A 24,317-nucleotide genomic window follows, 5' to 3' on the forward strand; every position below is an offset into this window, starting at 1 on the left:
AAAGTATAAGGAAAAAAGGATGATAATATATAGAAGAGCCACACTGTAAAGAACATTTAACATCAGGGATGCTAATAAGTTTTGACTTTGTTATGTGGTGAACCAAAGCAGTGACAATAGCAGTGAGTGGAGCAGCTAGATTTGAAACAGGTACAACTGGATAAATGGTAGGAAAACATAAAAGATATGGTGACTTTAGAGTTTCTTTGATTTGGTTAAAGCTATCTTGTCAGTTGCTTTCCTATGTTTTTAAGTACAGTTGACCCTTGCACAACGTGGAGGTTAGGGACACCAACCATCCTTGCCGTCAAAAATCCAATCGTAACTTTATAGTTTGCCCTCTGTGGAAACTTTAGAGTTTCCACATCTGTGGATTCAACCAACTACAAATGGTGTCGTACTGTATTTGGTGAAAAAAATCCCTGTATGAGTGGACTCTTGCAGTTCAAACCTGAGCTGTTCAAGAGTCAAATGTACTGATTCTCAAACTCTGAAAGAATGAATAATCACCTGGGGAACTTGTCAGAAGTGCAGACATTTTTTTTTACTTTTTAAAAAACAGCTTTATTGAGGTATATCTGTCATACAGTGAGCTGCACATATTTAAAGTATACGATTTGATAAGTTTTGACATATGTGTATACCCTTGAAACCACCACTACAGTCAAGATAATGAACACAATCATCACCCCTAAGTTTCCTAATGCTCCCTTGTAATCTATCCCTCCTGCTCCTCCCAAACTGCTCTCTATCCCCAGGCAATCACCGATCAAATTTTTGTCACTATATTCTAGTTTTCATTTCCTAGAATTTTATATAAATGAAATCACACAGTACATACTCTTTGGTAAGGAGAAGTGCAGAAATTTTGATTCCTAGTAGAGTTCTCTGGAATGGGGCCCAGAAATTCAGCACCCCAGATGAAATGAATGCAGGGGATACATCAACTTTATTTTGAAAATCACTTTAAAAAGTAGCAAATATTAAGTAGCTAAAAATACTAAAGAGCTAGGTCCTCAGCTTAACTGGTCTTACGTCATTTGTGTTCTGCTATGTCAAAGTCTATCATAGAAATAGATCTATTTATTTTATTGAGTAGAGCTTCATCAGGGAGAAGTCTGAAACATGTTACATATTTTGAGAACATTTTGAGACACTGCTGACATACATCAGCATAAACATATATATCATAAAGATTAATGAGGTATATATCATGTATGGCCTTGCATTCGTGAAAATAATATTCACCAAGTCCAATTAAATTACTTCTTCTGAGAGTATTATAAAATATAGTCATTTCTTACTTTGAATACTCACTTAAATGAGCAGTCTTCCCTAGATTTTAATTTATTTAAAAAGTTCAATCACTAGCCTGAAAGGAATATTGTAACTATTTCACAATCAGTTTAAAAAAACAAGTCTCCCAGCTAAATCTTCCATGTAGAGAAGAAAATGGTTTCTTAGCGCCACCTAATGATAAAGCTACAAAACTGAAATATATAAATTTGAGCAGGGAAGAATTTGTCATTAATCTAACAAATATGTACTGTGTGCCAAGCCAAGTATTGAAAACACAGTGATGAGAAAAAAATATATAATCCCTGCTCTCAAGGAACTTATCTTTTAATTCTTAAATGTGTCAGGTCCAGCCTTCTGAATTCAATTCCTTTCAGGGTAGAGGGGCAGGGAGGAAGTTGGTTTCATTTGCACATTCATTCATTCTTTATTCATTCACTCATTTGCACAATGATCTCAATGAACAAAACAGACAAAAACCTCTGCCCTTGTGAAGCTTGCTTATTGATTCTATGTATCAGATCAGACACAGATCCTATTAATTCTACCTGCTAACATCTCTTGAACCCGTCCTCTTCTCTCCTTTCTTAGGGTAAGTCTTCACCATCTTTTGGTATATTACTGCAATAACGTCCTAAGGTCTTAGAGGTTCTCCCTGGAATTTCTCCCTTCTCCAATCTGTCCCCCACACAGCCAGCAGTTAGCTTTCTAAAACACAAGCCTTTTCTTGTTATAGTAGTGCACCCTTATCTGTGGTTTCATTTTCTGCAGTTTCAGTTACCCATGGTCAACCATGGTCTGAAAATATTACATGGAAAATTTATAAGTTTTAAATTGTGCGCCATTCTGAGTGGCATGATGAAATTTCGCAACATCCTGCTCTGTCCCACCCAGGACATGAATCATCCCTTTGTCCAGTGTATCCTGCCCATTAGTGACTTGGTAGCCATTGCTGCAGTATCGTGGTGCTTGTTTTCAAGTAACCCTTATTTTATTGATACTTAATAATGGGCCCAAAGCACAAGAGTAGTGATGCTGGCAATTCAAATATGGCAAAGAGAAGCTGTGCTTCCGTTAAATGAAAAGGTGAAAGTTCACAACTTAATAAAGGAAAAAAATTTTATGCTGAAGTTGCTAAGATTGACAGTAAGAATAAATCTTCTATCCATGAAATTGTGAAGAAGGAAAAAGAAATCTGTACTAGCTTTGTTGTCGTACCTCAAACTGCAAAAGTTACAGCCATATTGCATGATACGTCCTTAGTTAAGATGGAAAAGGCATTAAATTTGTACAATAAGATATTCTGAGAATGAGGGAGAGAGATCATATTCACATAACTTGCATTATAGCGTATTATTATAATTGTTCTATCTTATAATTAGTTATAGCTGTTAATCTCTTGCTGTGCCTGATTTCTAAATTAAACTCTATCATAGATATATATAGGATGGATAAACAACAAGGTCGTACTGTATAGCACTGGGAACTATATTCAATATCCTGTGACAAACCATAATGGAAAAGAATATGAAAAAGAATATACATATATGTATAACTGAGTCACTTTGCTGTACAGAAAGAATTAACACAACATTGTAAATCAACTATACTTCAATAAAATTTTTTAAAAAAATAGTAGATATAGGGTTTGGTAGTATCTGAGATTTCAGGCATCCACTGGGCATCCTGGAACCCATCCCCCTCAGATAAGAAGGGACTACTGTAATTTTACTTTAAAAACCTTCACCAGCTTCCTATTACCTGCAGGATAAAGTGCAGATTCCTCAGCATATCCTACAGGGTTTCTTGTGATCTGGTCCCAACTTATCTTTCTGGCCACATCTGTCATTAGTATTCCCAATTCACTGCTGACATTTTGCAAACATATCACTCCTTTGTGCCTTTGCATATGCTTTTCTCCTTGCTTCAAATGTCCTTCTTACCTCCTTTCTGTCTAGCACACGCTTACTTATTAAATGCATTTCCTTTAACAACAACCTACTCTGCTACATCTTCTCCTACTTCCTGAAGAGTAATAGTGATTCTTTGTCTATTTCCTTCCCTTAATGATGAGTTCCTAAATGGTAAGAACCGTATCTTTTCATCTATTTCCTGGAATTTGGCAGTGTCTGGCATTTATCAAGTGCCCATGAAAGAAGGTAAAAATGTAGTATTCTCAACTATTTCCCCTCAGAGTTATAAGGGGGGAAAGGGATAGAGAATATCCACACTTCAGAGCCATCTACCCAGGCTGCCAACCTGTCAGAAAATACATGGTAATCTATAAACTGATGAATCATACTGCTGAAGCCAGTCTGGACCAATCAATAAAGCGATTCCAAAGTGAACTTCAAAGAACAAGAGTCAGTTGAACACACAGTAGAAGCTGTGTAGTTTGAAAATACTCCGAGGTGATTATGATACACTGCCCCTCCCCCACTAACTGTCAATCACTCTGATAATATTTGGAAAATCTGATGTTATTTTTTCCATTTTAATATATAAACCGGAAAGTGAACTTTGGTGACTTTGAAGAGACAACTATAATAATGCCGAGGATTAAACAGTGAAGTCTTCTGGGCAAAGAATTATCTTCATGTTGAGGAGAAAAATTATAGCCACAGAGAATGACTTGATGGGCTTGGAATAAGCTCAAGGGTATCCTGATGGGCTTGGAATAAGCTCAAGGGTATAAGTGGTTAAGCTGAACAGCTAGCACTGATATCAATCTATGCTGGTCAAATCTCCATACTATTACTATGGGGACCAACAAGACACTCCAGTCCTCTTATCGGGGCAGCCCTTCTCCTGGACATTGCTGGAGAGTTCTGCCTCTCTTCCCACACTGATCACTCTTTTTCTACTACATTTTTTCCTTCCTACACTAACCATTTTCTTTCTATTAAAACTTTTTCTTTAGATATGTCAACATCATTAGTTAGGGTACAATCTAGTCTGCTCTACACCAGGAAAATATTCTGTTTTATCAAGGAGGTTTCTACAAATACTGACCTCATCCTTTACATGGTACTTTTATAGTTTAACTTCACATTTCTAAGAGTACTTCACTATCTACTCAAAGGATCACTTGTAAAAATACAACTTGATTTATAAAGTATTAAGCATAGGGATTCTCTGGACCTGTTTCTTCATCTGGGGATAGTTCTACAGTATTTTCCAATAAGCTATTGACAAGGGTACTTTTGAAGTTTAACCAGATGAAAGTCTTGTTGGGAATGCCAGATAGTATATATATCAATATAAAGGATCACAGTAACCACTACCGTGTTTGCCTCAGCTTATGACCTCAATAGTCTTCTAGATTACTTTTCTCTTTTTTCCAGCAAAGGAACTCTTCCACTAAAGGAATTTTAAAAGAAGTGACACTGAAAATGGGGATTAAGAATTAGCACTCAAAATAAAACTAGAGGGAATTCCCTGGGGGTCCAGTGGTTAGGACTCCGCACAGGTTTGATCCCTGGTTGGGGAACTAAGACCCTGCAAGCCTCGCAGCACGACCAAAAATAAAATAAAATTAAATTAAATTAATAAATAAAACTAGCCACAAAAATAACTCAGAAATGAATGACAGAGGGACAAAGCGAAATCACATACCCATAAAGTAATTGTCTGAAGCTTCCTGCCATGCTTGCCCATTAATGCTGACATTCTCTTGCACAGCTGATTCAAAAGTCTGCAATAAAGTCACAATAGTCAAGTCACTGAAAGTAACTTTAAATACTGAATTCAAACATTTTGGCAAAATAACAATTTCAGATTTGTGATAGAGAATATTAAAAAAAGTAGCAGGGACTTCCCTGGTGGCGCAGTGGTTAAGAATCCACCTGCCAATGCAGGGGACAAGGGTTCAAGCCCTGGTTCAGGAAGATCCCACATGCCTCGGAGCAACTAAGCCCCCGCGCCACAACTACTGAGCCTGCACTCTAGAGTCCGCGTGCCGCAACTACTGAAGCCTGCTCACCTAGAGCCTGTGCTCTGCAACAAGAGAAGCCACCGCAACAAAAAGCCTGCACACTGCAACGAAGAGCAGCCCCCGCTCGCCACAACTAGAGAAAACCCGCACACAGCAACAAAGACCCAACACAGTCAAAAATAAATAAATAAAATTTTTTTAAAAAAAGAATGCATATATAACTGAACCACTGCTGTACAGTAGAAATTAACACATTGTAAATCAACTATACTTCAATAAAATAAATTTAAAAATAACTATCACAAAAAAAGACTGTGATAATACTATATATTATGTGGTTTTAGATAAAGAGATGTCAACATAATTAAAGCCTCTGCCTTTTATCTGTTCTCTTAATTAAAGTAAAACACAAGTTAATTCCCTTGGTAGTTTAAGTCTTCACACCTTTTATCTTCTAATCCACTTTCTCATCCATTAAATAAGGTATAATAGGTTAAGCCAAGTTCCTTTTTTTTGTAAGATAATTAAATGTTCTAAGCAGCTTAGCACTTCCTAGAAAGGGGTAAACTCTAAGATCATTACACAACAAAACAGTCTTCTCCCAAGAAACTACTAAAAATGTCCTCAGGTATGTCTCTATTCTTCCCTTGCTTGCGAGGAGAGAATGATGTAAGAGCCAGTGTACACAACACTGGAATACAGAATCACAACCCAGGGAGTGTTCCTTCATTCTTCATCCATTTACCCTTTATTTTGGTTGCACTGTGGTCATTCACACTCAAAACTGTACTGCATTATAAGCATTTTAACTTTTCTTCCTGAATATAAATAGATTGTGTGCTTCCTTTTGACAGGCACAAATCCCCCAATTTGTTATGTCTTTCCCCAAAAAGCTATCTTCTTCAGGGCTTTGCAAAATATTTAAGAAAGGAAGGGGAAATGTATTATAAGGGCCAGCGTGTGTGATCTTACTGAAGTTTATAAAAGCAAGACTTTAGACTTGTAGGGAAAAAGTTCTCGCTCTCTTTACAAGATGTTCTAAAACAAACAAAAGGAAAGACCAAAAGCTAGCCTGGTGACTGACTGACTGACTTCCAGGATTACCCTCTCCTGGAGAATTTCTCATAGTCTCTGTCTGCATTGCCCAATAGGGGAGCAACTAGCCACTTTATGGCTGCTGAGGCCTTAAAATGTGGCTAGTAAGAAAGGAGATGAGCTGTAAGTTTAAGACAGATTTGAAAAGCTTAGTATGAACAAAAGAATGTAAACTATCTCGTTCATTTAACTATCTCGTTCATTTTTTAATTATTATAAGCTAAAACGATTAAAATTAATTTCACCTATTTTTTCTTACTTTTAATTTCAAGTTACATACATGGCTCGCCTTGTATTTTTCTGTCGGACAGCACTGGTCTAAGTAATTAACAATACCCAGCTGCCTCTAGCATCTACTTCGTTCCCTCCCGTGTCCCGAGCTGCTTCTAACCAAGCGTGGGGCACCGTTAACTCTGCCGAAGCCTGGCGTGCGCTCTTTCTGACCACTGAGACCTGGGGTGTGGAGAGAGGGGGTGATAAAACAAGACTGGGCCCGTACCCACTGCGCATCTCGCAGCACGGGCTCCCGAATCTCCTCTGGCAGCGCGTCCCCCAGCTTTTGCACGAAGCGGCCGCACAATTCTAGCATTTCCGTCACGGCCCGCTTCGAGGTGCAACGCACCCGGAAGTCTTTTCGGGAAGTGGCAAGAACCGGGGCCCCATCGTCTGTCCCGGCCACTCTCTCCACGTCCCGCGGAGCAGAACGGGCCACCGACGCAAGAGCCCCCTCCATTTTCCCAACTTGAATTGTGGGCGGGAACTCTGGGAGCGGAAGAGCGGGTTCCCCTGGAGGAAAGAGCATACGTCCGGCCGGAAACTCGGCCTGCAGCAGCAGCGTTCCGCCTGAGGCTCCGCGGGCAAGTCGAGGGAATCAGTGGCTGCGGCGATGGGGGCGGTGGGCGTAGGGCTGGTGGACTGTCACTGCCACCTCTCCGCCCCGGACTTTGACCGCGTATGTGAGGGCGAGGTCGGGCCCGTGGGAGCAGGGAGGCCCCCATTCTTTCCCTTCAGGCTATCCTTGTTCTCCTCCCTTAGGGCGGAGCCCCAAATCCTCCCGGGCCCCCGTCTGTGGTCCTGTGCGACTTGCTCCTTACGACTTATTTAATCTCACTCACACTGATTTTTCTTTCTCATTCCGAATATCCGTATCCTCTATCTCCACTTGGCTTTTATTTGCTGTTACTGGCTACTGGAGTCCTTCCCCCTACCCCGCCTTGGCCCGGCTATCCTACCAGCCTCTCAGCTCCGGGCAGAGAATCCACTTTCCCCAGGACGCCGTCCGCGAAACTCGGGCCCACTCCCGCACGCCGCGTGCTCCAGTTCTACAGGGGAGCGAAGCAAACAAAAACTACCGCGCGCACACACACACACGTAATTTCAAAGTGTTTTATCCGCTACATTGGAAACTAGAGGCTAATAAAAAAGAAGAGCGGGGTCTATTTTAGGGGAAAAACCTCTCAAGAGGTGAAGCTTAAATTGGTGCTGGAAAGACAAATAGGTGAGTGCATGGTGGTGAGGAAAGCAAGCGGGTTGCAGTCCTCCAGGCAAGACAGAATTTGGACGTTCGAGCTACCGGAAGGCTGGGTGGAGCCTGATGAGCTAAAAAGACGCGTAAAACAAGACCGAAGAGGTTTGCCGAGGTTTAGTGAGTCAGGAGTTCGCATTTCATTAGAAGCACAATGGGGATCTAGTAAAGGGCTTTGCTTTTTAAGGAGAGAGACAAGATCTGATAATCCATTTAAAAACCATTTTGCTGATGTGTGGTTAATGGACAGAGAACAAGAATGGAAGCTAGAAGACCAGCTTAGAAGCTTTTGTAGTATTTAGACTAAAGATAGTGGTTGAGTTTGAGAGAAGCAGATGGATTCAAGGTATATTTTAGAGATAGAATCTGTAGTACATGCTGAGAGGAATTGAGGAAAGAGAGGGAAAGGGAGAACTTGAGGATGCTGTAGAGAGGTGGTGGTGCTGAGATGAGGGAAAACAGGCTGGAGAGGGCAGGCAGAAAGAATAGGTTTGTTGAGAAATGGTTATGTTCCGCACATGTTGAAACCTAATATCCATCCAAGTGGAGATGTCATATGGTCATTTAAAAATGTGAATCTTGGGGCTACTCTGGTGGCGCAGTGGTTGAGAGTCCGCCTGCCGATGCAGCGGACGCAGGTTCGTGCCCTGGTCCGGGAAGATCCCACATGCCGCGGAGCGGCTGGGCCCATGAGCCATGGCCGCTGAGCCTGCACGTCCAGAGCCTGTGCTCCGCGACGGGAGAGGCCACAACAGTGAGAGGCCCGCGTACCACTAAAATAAATAAATAAATAAAATAAAATGTGAATCTTGGGTTCAGGAGAGAGTTATAGGCTGGAGATAAAAACTGGGGACTCATTAGCATAATGAGCATAGTAATAAGAGTACTTAAGGTGAGTCAGAGAGAGAAGCATAGGGTTCTGAAATCAGAGAAGAGAGAGCCAGTCAAGGAGACTGAAAAGTAGCAGCCAGCTAGAGAGGAGTATTTGCAGAAGCCAAGAGTGGAAAATATCTCAAAAAGGAAGGAGTGGACAAGTGAGGAGTTTCTAATGCTGCTGAGGGGTAGAGTAGGAGGACAGAGAAGTGTCCTTTATATTTGACAATAACAGTTTCTGTTTTAGTAGAGTGGGAACAGAAGCCACATTTTACTGAGAGAGTAGATGGGAGGTAGGGTCAGCATAGGCTCTTCACATTCCACCACCTTGTTCCTTGCCATCATTGTCATTCTTTATGGTGCCTCAATTACATTGATATACACAGCCAAAGGACACTTACTTATCCATCTAAAATGATTGTGATTACTTATGTTTATTTTAGGATCTGGATGATGTGTTGGAGAAAGCCAAGAAAGTAAGCCAATACCTATAATTGCCCTTTTTTCGGTTGTTTTTATTTTCCTCCTAATTTTGATCTAAAACAGCTTGAAATTTAGTTATACGATGTTGTTGTTACTTCAATAACAATAAGTTAATAATAAACAGCATTTATTGTTTACTGTGTGCCAGACACTGAGCTAAGCCCATCCTGTACATTATCTCATTTAATGTTTCACAGCAAGCTTCTGAGGAAGCTACTATTTTATAGCCAACCATTACCATTTTATAGATGAGGAAACTAAGGCCTAGAGATTAACTTGTCCGAAGACACACCACTAGTGAGTGATGTAGACAAGATAGTCTGAATCCAAAACACATTCCCACAGCCACCATGCTTACCAGCAATATGGAACAAATTGGTCCATCTTTCAGTTCTTGAATTAACATTATTCTGGAGATCTTGGAGAAATTATAAAAGTTTTCTGAAACAGTTTGATTTGTGTGGGAAAAAAATTATTAATCTTTGGAAGTGTTTATGAAGCTAGCATTTTGTGATCTTCCCCAAAATTGATAGTCAGAAATGGTTGCCATTTTTACATACAGCCATCTTTCACTGTGGCAGCTTAATTAGGAGTATGGGGTTTGGAGTTACACAGGGCTAGTGATGTTGGGCAAGTTATTTGACTCCATCCAAAACTCTGTCTCTTGATCCATACAGTGGATTACAGCAATGCCTATGTCATAGGAGTATGTAGATTAAATGGGGGGTAATATTTATATTCACCGAACATAATACCTGAAGCATAGTAACTACTCAGTGATAGCTATTATGATTATACTGATGGAGTGTGAGTGAGCAAGGATAACTAAAAGCACAGAAAACTTTAAATTTTTATTTAATTATATTGGATGTATATTGTTTGAGACTCTAACTATTCTCTTCATTTTTGTTGCAGGCCAATGTTATGGCTCTTGTGGTGGTTGCTGAACATTCAGGAGAATTTGAAAAGATTATGCAGCTTTCAGAAAGGTGTTACTTCTCATTAAGATTTAGAAAGAGTTGTTAATAAGGATGCAGTTATGATTTCATATTTATAATATCAAAGATCATCAATTTTTAAAGAGAACGAGAAGAAAAACAATCACATTAACATAGCCCTAAAAAAATTCTTTCCTACTTGTTCCTCAGAGTAACTTTGTCTCCTAGTCTAATATTCTGCTTTCTTAATTCGTTCTACATTTTTAGGTATAATGGATTTGTTCTGCCATGCTTGGGTGTTCACCCAGTTCAGGGAGTTTCACCAAAAGACCAAAGAAGTGTCACGTTAAAGGTAACAAACAGTCTTATAAAACAAGAACCATAAAAAAATCATAACATCTTTTGACTCAGTGCTCCTCCTCTTTCAAATTAATATTATAAGGCAATAATCCAAAAGAAATAAATTCCATCTTCTTTCACAAAGATGTTTGTTACAGCAGTTACTTGAAATAGAGAAAAAGTGGAAAGAGCCTAGAGGTTAGGAGATAAAAAACCAGTTAACTTATACAATGTTAAATACAACTATAGAAAGTGTGGACTATAAGGTTTATGTAGCAACATGGAAAATGTTTACAGTATAGTGTAGGGAGACAAGCAGGATACCAAATGGCTTATTCATTGTGACATCCATGTAAAAATATATTCTATAAGGAGAAGACTAGAGAGAAAAGTACAGAAATTATACTCGTTGTGATGGTCTGGTAGAGTTATAAGCACCTTGTTTTCATATTTTTTATCATGTTATCATATTGCTTTGGCAATAAAAGTGATAAGATATCCAGAAAAAGAAAGATACAAATTCATAGATGCGGTACTGCAAGGGAACAGATGAGTTCAAGTACATGGTGTCTTCTTTGAACATTGAACTATCCCTGTAGGAGTGCTCTTGATCTGTTAAACTGCATTACTTTTATACCCGCTCTAAAAAAATTCCTACCCACAAGATCTCACTGACTCACAGTAGTCAACATGTCTTCTGTTTCAGACTTTTCTCCTGACTCAGCATCAGGGAGATGCACAGTGTCCTGAGTGCTTTATTACATAATGAGATTGAAAGCCCCATGTTGAAGAAGCAAAGACTTTTTGTTATCTATGAATAAATTAAGATATGAAGACTATCATTTTTTATAATAATAAATCTGTATTCCTACATTGGGGTACCCGAGGTAGTTTTACTTATTTTGAAACAAAATTACTTCTAATTCACTTCAGGTAAAAATAAATACTTATCCTGTAGATTTCCTGAGTTGTTGATATGATAAAATTAGCTAAATTGCCAGAGAGTTGCAATTCCCAAGATGTTGGGGATGATAGCAGGACAGTATTTCTTTCACTTATGTAGAGATTTATACTAATAGTCCTTCATTTCAGTAGTCAGTCAACAAGTGTTTAGTGAGCATGTACTATATTTCAAACACTGTTCTAAGCACTATAGAGTAAAATCCCTCTCACAGAAGCCAGATTCTGGATTGGGGAAGACAGTCAACAATTAGATACGTGAACTAAGTGCTTTAAAGGCAATGAAACAAGATTATGTGATGGGGATTGTGGATGCTGGTTTTTAGATTGTGTAGTCAGGGAAGGCCTCTCTGAGGAGGTGATGTTTGAACTGCAACCTGAATGCAGTTGGCCATGCAAAGAGAGGGGTGAGAGTGTTGAAGGCAAAGGAAACAATGAAGCACAAAGGTCCTAAGGTAGTTACAAGTTTGATGTGGTCAAGAAATAGAAAGACGACTGATGTGACTAGATGGAAGAGGAAGGAATAGTGAGGTCAGAGGGATTGGGCAGGGATCCCCACTCACCTCATACAGGGCCTTGTTGGATTGTAGTTTACATCAGTGGGGGATTTAAAGTAAGGAGTGACAAGATGTGATTTCTGTTTTGAAAAGATACCCTTGGCAATGGTGTGAAGAATCAATTTTGAAGAGGGCAAAAAAGGAAGAAGGGAGAATAGTTAAAAGACTGTTGGCAATAGTCCATGTGAGAAACGATGGTGGATTGGACCAGAGTGGTAGCAGTGGAGATGAAGAGAAGTGAGTGGATTTGGCATGTTTTTGGCATGAATGTAGAACTGATGGGACTATTTAACTTACAAAACTAAATAAAATACCAACAATATACAGGTAAGTCTAGATTCTCAAAACAGACAGGAACTCAGCAAATCTCAAGATAGCCCACTGGAAAAGACCAGAGTTAAGCAGTTTTGTTCCTAACGTGCTTGTAGTCCCCACAATAGTTTAGTTTTCCCATTGTGGTTAGATTACAAGCTCCTACCATGTGGTACAAAGGTAGGTATGTACAATATGTAAGTATTCATTAAATTACCTTGGTTTATAAAATGAAAATTGCCTAGCATCACACAAATCTTTCAGCATATTCAATAAATATTATTACCAGGCAGAATTTAAGCCCCTGGGATACCCTGGGGAATCACAATTCACTGTCTACAAGCTACTGCCCCCTCCAGGCAGGGCACATGCTGTCCATTTGGCTCCTGTCCCTACTTAACCCACTTCACTCATTTCGGTTACACGCCTGACCCCTGTTCTAAAGGTTCTGAAGACTAAACATTTTCTTTAATAAAAAAATCAATTCTAATTATTTTAAATCATTCAGAATAAAGCTCTCCTCCCTCCCCTTGCCCTTCTTTCTTCCATCCTTTCCTTCTCTCTCCTTTCTTCTCTCAACAGCATAGTGGAAACAGCATGGGCTTTGAAGTCAGAGAGACTTGGCCTACTGGCTTCTGTGATCTGTGGCACTTAACTTTGCCAAGTCTCAATTTCCTCATTTGTAAATCATGAATAATTATTTAGTTGTAGTATGCCCAGTCATAGGGTATAGAGGTATAGGATATTTTAAAACCCTACAGTAGAACCATTAGCTGTTAAAGAACTTGAGACTTCATGGAGGAAGTGGGAATAGAACTGAAGTCAGTTTTAGACCTATGAATGTCCTTATCAATATTTTTACATCTATTAAAATGATAAAGACCACACATACATTTATACATATTGAATCTGTGATATGAATTATATTAATTTCTATTTACTATACCTGACTTGCCAGAAACTTCCAAAATATTTCATGAGGAATGGGAACAGTCTCATTGTAAATGTATTTTGCTTCTTTTTATAGATAATACATATTCCAAGAAGCATATTTTCCCTGTATCTCGTCTTCATCCAAATGTGTAATTTCTTTCTGACTGAAGACTTTCTAAGTGTCAAACATTTCCTGAGTAATCTCTCCAACTTCTCCAGTCCCTTTGAGGTCCCACAGACACACAGTAGTTTGGATGTTTGATATGGAAAATCTTTGCCTGACACTTTGACCTACTCAGCTATTGCCAGACATCTTCTCTGGTATTTAGGGTTATATACTCTTAGCTCCACATGACAATATTAATTCTTCTTCATTGAGTCTACTGGAATGTCTGAGGCCTTGATTTACCCTTCCTCATCTTCTTTTCTCTCTCTTGAGGTATAATTATAAAATCTCCTCTTCTTCCTCTACCATATGGTTTACCTCCCTTTTCTTAGGATACGTGGGCCTCTCACTGTTGTGGCCTTTCCCCCTGCGGAGCACAGGCTCCGGACGCGCAGGCTCAGCGGCCATGGCTCATGGGCCCAGCCGCTCCGTGGCATGTGGGATCCTCCCAGACCGGGGCACGAACCCGTGTCCCCTGCATCGGCAGGCGGACTCTCAACCACTGCGCCACCAGGGAAGCCCTACCTCCCTTTTCTTAATTTTCCCTTGTTCTGATTATCCTCACTAGAAGTACCTTGAATTTACATATTCTGAGACTAAAATCCTCAAAGTTGTTTAAAATATCTAGAAGCAAATTTTCCACGTATTTGTCTTTCCCTTGTCTTAAAGGGATCCCTCACAGGGGGAATTCTCTTTAAGTGGAAATAGTAATATCATGGAAACTAACAGTACACAGTTACTTCAATAGTTGGCAAACAACATATTTGTGGTATTTAATATGTATATTGTTGAACCTTTAGGACAAAAATAGGCTACACAGGACTATAAAGACAAAAGAAATTAGTGAAAATAGTGCAAAGGATGTATGGGATTATCACTATTAAAAATTCACAAGGCATCAGTACCCTAAGAGGAGAACATAGCAGTGCACTCCCCAAAACTCAAAGGTGACCACTTGGTGGCTTTCTTCTCTCTTGCTCAGCTATTCCAGGAAATCCAGTTCACTCCTCCTAAATGCCAGGAAATGCCTCCTGAACAGAAGGAAGGGTTTAAGTGGGAATCTTCGTAAGAAGTTATGTTCTTGGGACTTCCCTAGTGGTCCAGTGGCTAAGACTCTGCGCTCCCAATACAGGGGGCCCGGGTTCAATCCCTGGTCAAGGAACTAGGTCCCACATGCCACAACTAAGAGTTCCCCTGCCGCAACTAAAGATTCCGCATGCCACAACTAAAAGATCCTGCATGCCCCAATGAAGATCCCGCACACAGCAGCGAAGATCCTGTATGCCGCAACTATGACCCGGCACAGCCAAATAATAAATAAATACTTTTTAAAAAAGGAAGTCATGTTCTTGTAACATAAATGGATGTGGGATGTTTGTACTCAAATTTCCGGACAGAAGTACTCACCATTATAGAAGGATTACATTCTTAGTTCCTCAACTGGTTAAAAGGTATTGACTATGTAAAGGACCCAGTATAGCATAGTGCCTGGCATATAATGGGTGTTTATACAAAACCTATAAAAGTCCCTTCTCCTATTTTAATAAATTTACTTTTTTTTCATCCCAGGATTTGGATGTAGCTTTGCCCATTATCGAGAATTATAAGGATCGATTGTTGGCAATTGGAGAGGTAAATACCCACTAGCTGATCAAGTGATTTCTAATCCAGACTTTCATGTGATAGATGAAAATAGTCCTTAATTCAGTATTAGTGATTATAACAGACTTGGATAATTATGTTCACCCTGTTCAGCTGAATAATACTTTGTCAGTACTTCCTCAATAATCAAAAGTGCTTAGGGATAAAACAATAGAAGTCTCCCCATGGGCTTATGTTAATGAAAGAAAACTATTACCATTTCAATGTACTTTCCTCTTTTTTTCCTTTTGCTTACATAGGGTTATCTCTCTGGTTAGTTAAAATAGTATATACAAGCATACTTTAAATAGGTTAGAGTTTATAATTAAAGAACATTTTTATTAAATAATTTACAGCTGTGAAACATCGTATCACTTGGTAATTCCACTTATAATTAAAGATAAAAAATAAGAATAGCACTTACATTCAGAATCTAGGTTATCACGATGCATGCCAGAATAGAATCAAGGGAAGCAGTCATTTATAATCTTCACTGTCCAGTGTGGTTACCACATGCAGCTGTTGAGCACTTGAAATGTGACTGGCCCAAACTGAGATGTGCTATCAGGATAAAATGCACTGAGGATTTCAAAGTCTCAATACCTCAAAAAAGGAATGTAAAATAACTCAATAATTTTTTTTTATTGATTATGTGTTGACATAATAATATGACTATATGATAATATTGATAATGTTTTAGATATAGTGGATTAAATATATCATTAAAATTAATTTCACCTGTTTCTTGTTAGTGTTTTTAATGTAGCTACTGGAAACTGTAAGGTTGTGTATGTGGCTTATGTGTGTGGCTCCCATTATATTTCTCTTGGACTGTACTGTACCATAATATGTCTTCGGGGATTCATTAAACCATAAACATGTAATTCTGTTTTATTTTTCCATTATAGGTTGGACTAGATTTCTCCCCCAGAATTGCTGGCACTGATGAACAGAAGGAAGAGCAAAGACAAGTCCTAATCAGACAGGTCCAATTAGCCAAAAGACTAAATTTGCCTTTGTAGGTTAATTATCATCTTTCTATATTAATAGTTACAGAGCAAATTAAGTAATGATTCTCTTGAAATTGAGCTCTACTTTTCTTTTTCTCTGAATTGCTTTAATATAACAAAAATAATAATTTCATATTAAGTACTCAAAAGGAATTTTTTTTTTGTTTACCAGAAATGTTCACTCACGTTCAGCTGGAAGACCCACCATCAGCCTCTTAAATGAGCAAGGTATTTAGGTTCCTGAGAAAAATGTGCCTAATGTTTAAGTTTGACAATTCCAGTCCATATTCCCAGTAGAACAAGCCATGCTTTACTTGATTTCTTAAAGGGAAGGGAATGGGTCAAAGGTAGAGATGGAAATCAACTAAGATGGTTTTGCAAGTCAGCCTACTATTTACAAGGTTTTCAGTGTGATTATGATGTTTATCAGGCCAGGATAAAGCAAATGAAAAATTGGATCAAGTAATTTTAATGCCTTAATTTGAAAATTAGCAGCTCCAACATTTTAGTCAGCGTATGTGAGAGAGGAAAAAACAAAGCAAAGAAGGGTGATCACATTGAGTTACTGTTTTGCATGTTTTATGGCTGCTGCTTTAGAAAATGGTATTATACAGATTGTGGCCATCTTATATAAAATGCACTGTCATCTTCACCAGTTGTTCCTAAAGAAAAAATACTTCTTATAGGATTACTTTTCAAATTTTTAAAGTGCTGTCCACGGTAAGAAATATACTGTATTTTGAAACTCGATATATACACACACATACTGTTTTTGGCACTGACTTTATTTCGAAACTCAGTATATACATATACAGAAAACTGACAAAAGTTCAAGCAGCAGTACATCTATATGTATGTGTGTATAGATATGTGTGTGTGCGTGTGTTTATGCACACAAATATATAAGCACACACTGGCCAGTCGTGACCCACTAATTTGATTTCATAATTCACAGTAGTAACTCACTAAATGTCACACCTACCAACAGTATCAAATAGTGAAGTAAACATAATTGCCTACAACTAGAAAGCACTGTATTTCTCAGTGATGAGTACTGAGTCCCCCTGGATTCACCGAGAATGTGATTTTTGTGCAGGGTGAGCAGCCATCCTTTAAGAACTGGAGATGGTTTTTGTGAAACTAACTCTGAGTGTTGAATTTGTGAGTCATTTATTTCCTCATTTCTTCTTTCACTAGCATCCTTCTTAAGGACAATTTGCTCAAAAACCTATTAGGAACAATAATTTGACAGTTCAGAAACTTTTGGAGAAGGTTTGATGGTATAGGAAGTTTAAATAATTGCTTAAATTATATTTATTAATTTTATTCTGAAGATTTGGAGAAGGTTTGATGGTATAGGAAGTTTAAATAATTGCTTAAATTATATTTATTAATTTTATTCTGAAGATTAAGAATTTGCTATATTTTTATTCTACTGGTTGAACACTATATGTTTATCTACTCTTTAGAAATCATAGAACCTTATAGTGACCGACATTTACTTAAAATCTGTGTTGTTCAGTTTGATTAGTGGTAAAACCTCTCATTAAGGAAATAAAATGGAACTGTGATTTATCTTTAATTTTTGAGAGGTGCTGACAAAGTGTTGCTGCATGCATTTGATGGTCGGCCATCTGTAGCCATGGAAGGAGTAAAAGCTGGGTACTTCTTCTCAATTCCTCCTTCTATCATAAGAAGTGGACAGGTAAATTCTTTCATTAAACCTCATTTTATACTTTGTGAAATATACTCTGAAATATGAACTTTTATTATATACTTGTGATACTATTCTGGTTTCATTGCAAAAATTAATCTTAGGTCCCTACCTCATATAAAGAGTAACTCAAAAGTGGATCAGAGTCCTAAGTATAAGAGCTAAAATTATAAAACTCTTAGAAGAAAACAGATCTAAATCATTGTGACCTTGGATCAGGCAGTGGTTTCTTAGCTATGACACCAAAGGCACAAGCAACCAAAGAAAAAATAGATAAATTGGATATCATCAAAATAAACTTCCACTCACAAAAAAAATAAACTTCCACTAACAAAAAATTGGGCAGCTCATACTCAAAAGACCTGAACTTCTGATAGCTTTCAGAAAAAGGATATTAAAGGCAGTGTGAGGGAGGAGGCTGCAGGGTATGTGAGCAGCTTGTGCTCAGTTCTCGAATTGATTGGCGTCAAGGTGAAGTTTTGAGCATCATCAATCTTCTGGTTTCAGCTGGTCTGGGGTCTACATGCTTGAGGTCAGCAGTTTCCATCTGGTTGGGGTCTGCTTCCTGTAAGAACAGCTTAGGAGTGTGTGTCAGGCCTCTATCTATAACTTTCAGGGAACTGGGAATTTGGTGACTCTGCTATGTGGCGAATTCATAGTCTAAGTTGTTACCAGTTTTCCGACCCAACAGCTATTCATTGCTCCTACATCTTCACATTTCCTAATCACTAATTCTTGAACCAGCCTTTTGAGGCCCAGGGGAGGCCTGGGAGACTTGAAGCAAAAGCATTTACTTCAAAATACAGGGACACTGGGCCTTATATACGGTTTCAGGTGGAAAGTTCTAGAAATGTCAATTAGGTCATGTTAATTGATAGTCCATGATTACTTTTATTTTTCCTACTTTTATCATTTGTGGAGAAATTTCTTATTTATTTATTTATTTAATTTATTTATCTTTGGGTGTTGGGTCTTCGTTGCTGTGCGCGGGCTTTCTCTAGTTGAGGGGAGCAGAGGCTACTCTTCATTGTGGTGCATAGACTTCTCATTGGGTGGCTTCTCTTGTTGCAGAGCACGAGCTCTAGGTACGCGGGCTTCAGTAGTTGTGGCAGGTGGGCTCAGTAGTTGTGGCTCATGGGCTTAGTTGCTCCATGGCATGTGGGATCTTCCCAGCCCAGGGCTCGAACCCGTGTCCCCTGCATTGGCAAGTGGATTCTTAACCACTATGCCACCAGGGAAGTCACTCTTCCTTGGATCTTTCAGTAGGCATATGATATCAGATGTTTTGGTTCTTGTTGGATGTTACCTCATTTTTTGTTCTTGGTTACTACTCTTTGGGTTCCTAGAGGCTTTGGATAATTTTTGGCAAAGAATATTTCTTCTTAAATCTAACCATTAATGTAGAATGATGAGAACATAGTGAACATTTATTAATTGAATATTAAAGTATGAATTTTAGATTCTTGCAGAGTAGTATGCATTGACATGTGGGTTTAATGCTACTTATTTAATCTTTACTTCTCATGTTTTAAACTTACTAGCTTTCTCTTTTCTCTAAGAAGCAGAAACTTGTTAAACAGTTGCCTTTAACTTCGATTTGCTTGGAAACAGATTCACCTGCGCTAGGGCCAGAAAAAAAGGTAAATGATTTTCTAATTTCTACATTATTTAGATTGTGTCTTTTATTTGAACTATTTTCAGTTTAGCTGTGTTTCTCATTCCAGTGTAAATATAATGGGATCCTACTTTAATGCTAGGTTGAAAGGTTATATTGACTTAATTTCAAGTCTTTTGTAAATATGGCTGTTGTGCTACACAGAATATTATTTGATATGGGTCATGTCCTAATTTATGTAATATTGAAATCCAGACCAGTATAGTAAAAAGCTTAGTGTCTAGAGGCAGAAAGGGCTGGATTCAAATCCTGTCTCTGATACCCACTAGCTGTATAACTTTGGGCAAGTTCCTTAATCTCTCTGAAACTGTTTCTACATTTATAAAATGTGGGTAAAATAATAGTAAAATATTTTGAAGTATTACAGTGGGGATTAAATGAAGTAATGTATATGAAAGTGCCTAGGGCTTCCCTGGTGGCACAGTGGTTGAGAGTCCGCCTGCCAATGCAGGGGACACGGGTTCGTGCCCCGGTCCGGGAAAATCCCACATGCCGCGGAGCGGCTGGGTCCGTGAGCCATGGCCGCTGAGCCTGCACGTCCGGAGCCTGTGCTCCGCAACGGGAGAGGCCACAACAGTGAGAGGCCCGCGTACTGCAAAAAAAAAAGAAAAGAATGTAGAAGAGGAATGAGAAAATAGAGGATTATAACCACATTTATTTTCTTGTTTGACTGTAGGACAGAATGGTACAAAATTGCCTTCCTGGTTAGTGTGAAATAGGATGAAAATGACCTAGCTTTTTCACCCTAAACAGAAACGAATTTCAAATGCTCTTATAACTCAGTTTTATGTTTGTATTTAGATAATTTGATAAAAATTGTGGATTTCTGGCATAGTGCCTTGCACATAGTAGGTACTCAAAAACATTTATTGAATAAATGAATTTTAAAACTGAGGAATTCCCTGGCGGTCCAGTGATTAGAAATCTGCACTTCCACTGCAGGGGGCACGGGTTCAATCCCTGGTCGGGGAACTAAGATCCTGCATGCCACACAGCGCAGCCAAAAAATAAAAATAAAAAAAATAAAACTGAATATGCTTTTTGTTAAGTAAAATGTGTTTGTTCTAGAAAAATAGAAAACAGAAAATCATAAGAAAATAGAACCATCTACCACTGAAAGGTTACCACTATAGTATAGTGGTTAAAAGCATAAACTCTGATGTCAGCTTGCACAGGTTTAAACCTCAACTGGGCTACTTACTCGCTGTTTAGGATCCCTTCTTATCTGTAAAAAAGGGATGCTAATAATAATAGTACCTATCTCACAGAGTTATTTTGAGGATTAAATGAGAAATTCCATGAAAACCTTAGAACAAAACCTTGCCTACAACAAGCACTAAATAAATGAAGGTTCTTATGTCCTTCCACACTTCTTTATGTCCATATATGTATACATAATATTTTTTTCATAAAAATAGGATTAGCCTCAACACATCATTTCATAACTTGCTTTTTTTTTTTTTTTTTTTTTTTTGGTACGTGGGCCTCTCCCGTTGTGGAGCACAGGCTCCGGACGCGCAGGCTCAGCGGCCATGGCTCACGGGCCCAGCCGCTCCGCGGCATGTGGGATCCTCCCGGACCGGGGCATGAACCCGTGTCCCCTGCGTTGGCAGGCGGACTCTCAACCACTGCGCCACCAGGGAAGCCCCCATAACTTGCTTTTATGTGGTGAACACATGTAAATATCAATAAATATACTTTTCCTCATCATGTTTAATAAGTATATAAATTTTAGTGTGTGAATGTGCCACGATATATTTAACTTGATACTGTCATTTAGGTTATTTGTTTCCAACACAGTACAGTTGACCCTTGAACAAGAAGTGCTTAGGGGTACCAACACCCTCCCCAACCCCCCAGCCCCGCCCCATACCATGGAAAATACATGTCTGTCCACCCTCCACGTCTGCAGTTTTGCATCTGCGGATTCAGCCCTCATTTTCGTGGTTCTGCATTCACAGATTCAACCACGCTTGGATTGTGTAGTACTGTAGCATTTATTGAAAAAAAAATCCATGTATAAGTGGACCCACACAGTTCAAAACCATGTTTTTCAGGGGTCAACTGTATTATAAACAATATGATGAATGTCCTTGAACCTAAATCTTGGTGTGCATTTTTCATTGTTTTCTTAGGCTACGTTATCAAGGTTATTTTTTAACCTTGTTATCTTATTCCTCTGAACACTATCATCCTGAGTCGATAACTTAATAGTAACAACAATAATATATTTCATCAAATCTAAATGCCACTGATTGTAGATGTACCACTGTTTTGTGACCATTAAGGAAAAAAACACTACAATTATACTTTCACATGCCACTGAATGTCATTAAAATAAAATATATGTCAATTTCAGAGATGTTAAGATAGGGGAGAAATGCATCTTAGAATCAGTGAAATATGACTACATAATCTGTGTAGTCTTCCAGACACCATGGCATTACTGAGTCAAACTGTAACGTAGCCTGTGAGTTGAAATGGCCAAGCTACAGAGCTTGACCTTTGCAAGCACTCACTTGAGGAACAAACCAAAGCACAGTTAATTCATCAGTCAGGCAGGTCACCAAGTGTCCACTTTGTGCAGACTGCTTCATATGCTAGGTGCTGGGACCTCGACTGGTAATACCCCAGGGCTCTTTTCAGGAGCAGGATAGACTTACAGTTAATGTTGTAACCTTAGCTTTCAAGCTGAAGTTCAGGGCCTTTTCCTCAGCTTCGCCTCACCCCCATTAAAAAAAAAAGAAAGAGCTCATCAGTTGTTTTTACCAACTCATTTTCATCTCTTTTATCTACAGTCTTCAAGGATTGCTTTCCTTGAGTGTCATGTTTGATTAATGTCTGCTTTGTCTGTCTCAGGTACGGAATGAGCCCCAAAACATTTCCATTTCAGCAGAATATATTGCCCAGGTGAAAGGGATCTCAGTGGAGGAAGTTATAGAAGTGACAACACAGAACGCATTGAAACTGTTTCCCAAACTTCAGTACCTGCTCCCGAAATAGCTTCAAAACAAAATCAAGTGCAGAGGGCACTGTTTGAGAAAAATAAATGTTCTGATGAAGATTCTGAACTGAAGAAGCCATTGTATCGGGATTATAATTTTAGAGAAATATTTTTCTTAGAAGTAAAACTGGGCTTAGATCCTAAAACCCTGGGTTCTAATTCTACCTTGCACTGCTTTTCAATTAACGGAGTCCTAGCAGGAGATTGGGAAATACCACTGCTTCGTACTTTGCCCTGTTAAATAGAACCACCAAATGAACTGAAACCATTTCTTCTGGCAAGGGTGGCTCCCACAGGTAAGAAATAAGTGCTACTGTGATGGCGTGGAATAGGCTAAAGTTTGATCCTTTACCACCTGTTTGACTTCCCACAGGATTTATCCAGTGAAAGGAGAGTGTCTAGTTTTTTGTACTATCAGAAATCTTATCTTTTCTGGGTTTACAAAATTGAACTTTTAGTACTTTGAATTATCTCTCATTTTAAGAGAAAAATGTACAAGGTTTTTATATAGATCTTAGATTTTGACTTATAAAGCCCATGGTTCGTGCAATCACCGTTAAATACCAAGCACCACAGTTTAATTAATAAATTGGTTTTAAGTTCCAGTCTGAATTTTGTCACATGTTTAAAATGTACATAGCTCTATTAAAAATGTATCTGACTTTTTTGCATGCAATAATATTTTATATTTTTCAGTTTTAAAAATCTCTGGTATGAAAAGAGTCCAGTGGATGGTGGTGATAGTAGCACAACAATATGAATGTGCTTGAAGCCACTAAACTATACCCTTAAAAATTCTTGAGATGGTAAATTTTATGTTATGTGTACTTTACCACAATTTTTTAGAAAAACATCTTAGGTGTAGGTTACAAGGTATTGAGATCCATACCAAAACATGAGTATTTAACTTTGTTAAATTACATAAGCAGCAAATACTGGAAAAAGTACCTGTCAGAGAAATAAGTTAACTTCCTAAAAAGCCAAGTGATTTTACATAATCTTCAATACTCTGAAATGAATTCATTTATAGAAGAATCAAAACTAGTTCTAGGGCAGATTGTCCAAATCAAACTAGACTATCTAAGAAGCAGAATAGAACGCTTTATGAGATACTTAACCACTTATCAGCATCTTGACAGGTGAAATGCCCACATTTAATGGGAGGTTATATTAAAACTAGACTTCTGATCTCTCTTTCAACTCTATATTTCTTTTGCCTGTTTTCTACCTCCTTAAGCTCCCATTCCCTTTCTCAGACTCTCACCTTTAAATCCTTTAAGATCCAACTTAAATGACTTCACCCTATGCGATCACCCCAGCCAGACATGATCCTTGCCCTCTAAATTGCATAGCCATTTTCTTCACTTATTCATCAGTTTCTTTCATTTTACACAAATAGTTATTGCTCCTCCTCTAGGTTACCCATTAATCTAGGTCTGTAGGCTACAGAGAGGAATAAGATATGGTTCTTGCCTTCAGTTCATACTTTACTAAAGAAGATAGACAAGTGGACAAATTTCAAAACAATGTGAGAAGTACTATAATAAAGGAAGAATGAAGTACTATAAAACCAGTCTAATGACATTATAACACATAACTCCTTTTTACTAGGGTTACTTTATGTTTTTCACCTCCAGAGATTGCAAACCTTTTGAGGACAAATACTTTTTTTGTTTTTGCATCGTAGAAAAAGACATCTTCTACATGTCTTGCAACAAGGTTTGCAATATCATATACTCTCATGTATCTTTTACATAATGGAGAAGGTCTCTGAGGAGGGGCCAGGATGGCAGAGTAGGAAGACCCTGAGCTCACCTCCTCTCATGGGCACACAAAATTACAACTATTTACAGAGTAACTGT

General features: G+C 38.5%; 2 protein-coding genes across 5 annotated transcripts in view; one reads left to right on the forward strand and one right to left on the reverse strand.

Moving 5' to 3' along the window:
• Nucleotides 1–7,083, reverse strand: part of NSL1 (NSL1 component of MIS12 kinetochore complex) — a 38,016-nt gene extending 30,933 nt beyond the window's left edge. Inside the window, exons 1-2 of the mRNA XM_027082943.1 lie at nt 6,825–7,083; nt 4,912–4,990 (exon numbers count right to left, since the gene is read on the reverse strand). Coding sequence (XP_026938744.1) covers nt 4,912–4,990; nt 6,825–7,058 — 313 coding nt within the window. The 5' untranslated portion in view covers nt 7,059–7,083. The remainder of the gene's footprint in view (nt 1–4,911; nt 4,991–6,824) is intronic.
• Nucleotides 7,084–7,133: 50 nt separating this feature from the next.
• Nucleotides 7,134–23,120, forward strand: TATDN3 (TatD DNase domain containing 3). Of its 4 annotated transcripts, none has more exons than XM_027082944.1 (10): nt 7,138–7,277; nt 9,167–9,199; nt 10,122–10,195; nt 10,412–10,496; nt 14,981–15,043; nt 15,961–16,070; nt 16,235–16,290; nt 17,655–17,767; nt 19,336–19,416; nt 22,311–23,120. In XM_027082944.1, exons 1-10 carry the CDS (start codon nt 7,212–7,214, stop codon nt 22,452–22,454), a joined length of 825 nt encoding a protein of 274 aa, XP_026938745.1. In that variant the 5' UTR covers nt 7,138–7,211; the 3' UTR covers nt 22,455–23,120. The 4 variants fall into 4 exon arrangements, with proteins under 4 accessions (XP_026938747.1, XP_026938745.1, XP_026938746.1 ...); XM_027082945.1 differs by having other exon boundaries at nt 7,140–7,277; nt 19,339–19,416; nt 22,311–23,060; XM_027082946.1 differs by lacking the exon at nt 14,981–15,043 and having other exon boundaries at nt 7,134–7,277; nt 22,311–23,060.
• The last annotated feature ends 1,197 nt before the right edge of the window (nt 23,121–24,317 follow it).

The sequence above is a fragment of the Aethalodelphis obliquidens genome, unplaced genomic scaffold, assembly GCF_003676395.1.
Source record: "Aethalodelphis obliquidens isolate GAN/ISIS:26980383/991018 unplaced genomic scaffold, ASM367639v1 scaffold48, whole genome shotgun sequence".
NCBI classification, from domain to species: Eukaryota; Metazoa; Chordata; class Mammalia; order Artiodactyla; family Delphinidae; genus Aethalodelphis; species Aethalodelphis obliquidens.

Coding starts and splice junctions, on each gene's coding strand:
- TATDN3 (XM_027082944.1), top strand. CDS start 7,212: ATGGGGGCGGTGGGCGTAGGGCTGGTGGACTGTCACTGCCACCTCTCC. Junction 10,196..10,411: donor ATTATGCAGCTTTCAGAAAG/GTGTTACTTCTC, acceptor CTACATTTTTAG/GTATAATGGATTTGTTCTGC. Junction 17,768..19,335: donor CTATCATAAGAAGTGGACAG/GTAAATTCTTTC, acceptor CTTTTCTCTAAG/AAGCAGAAACTTGTTAAACA.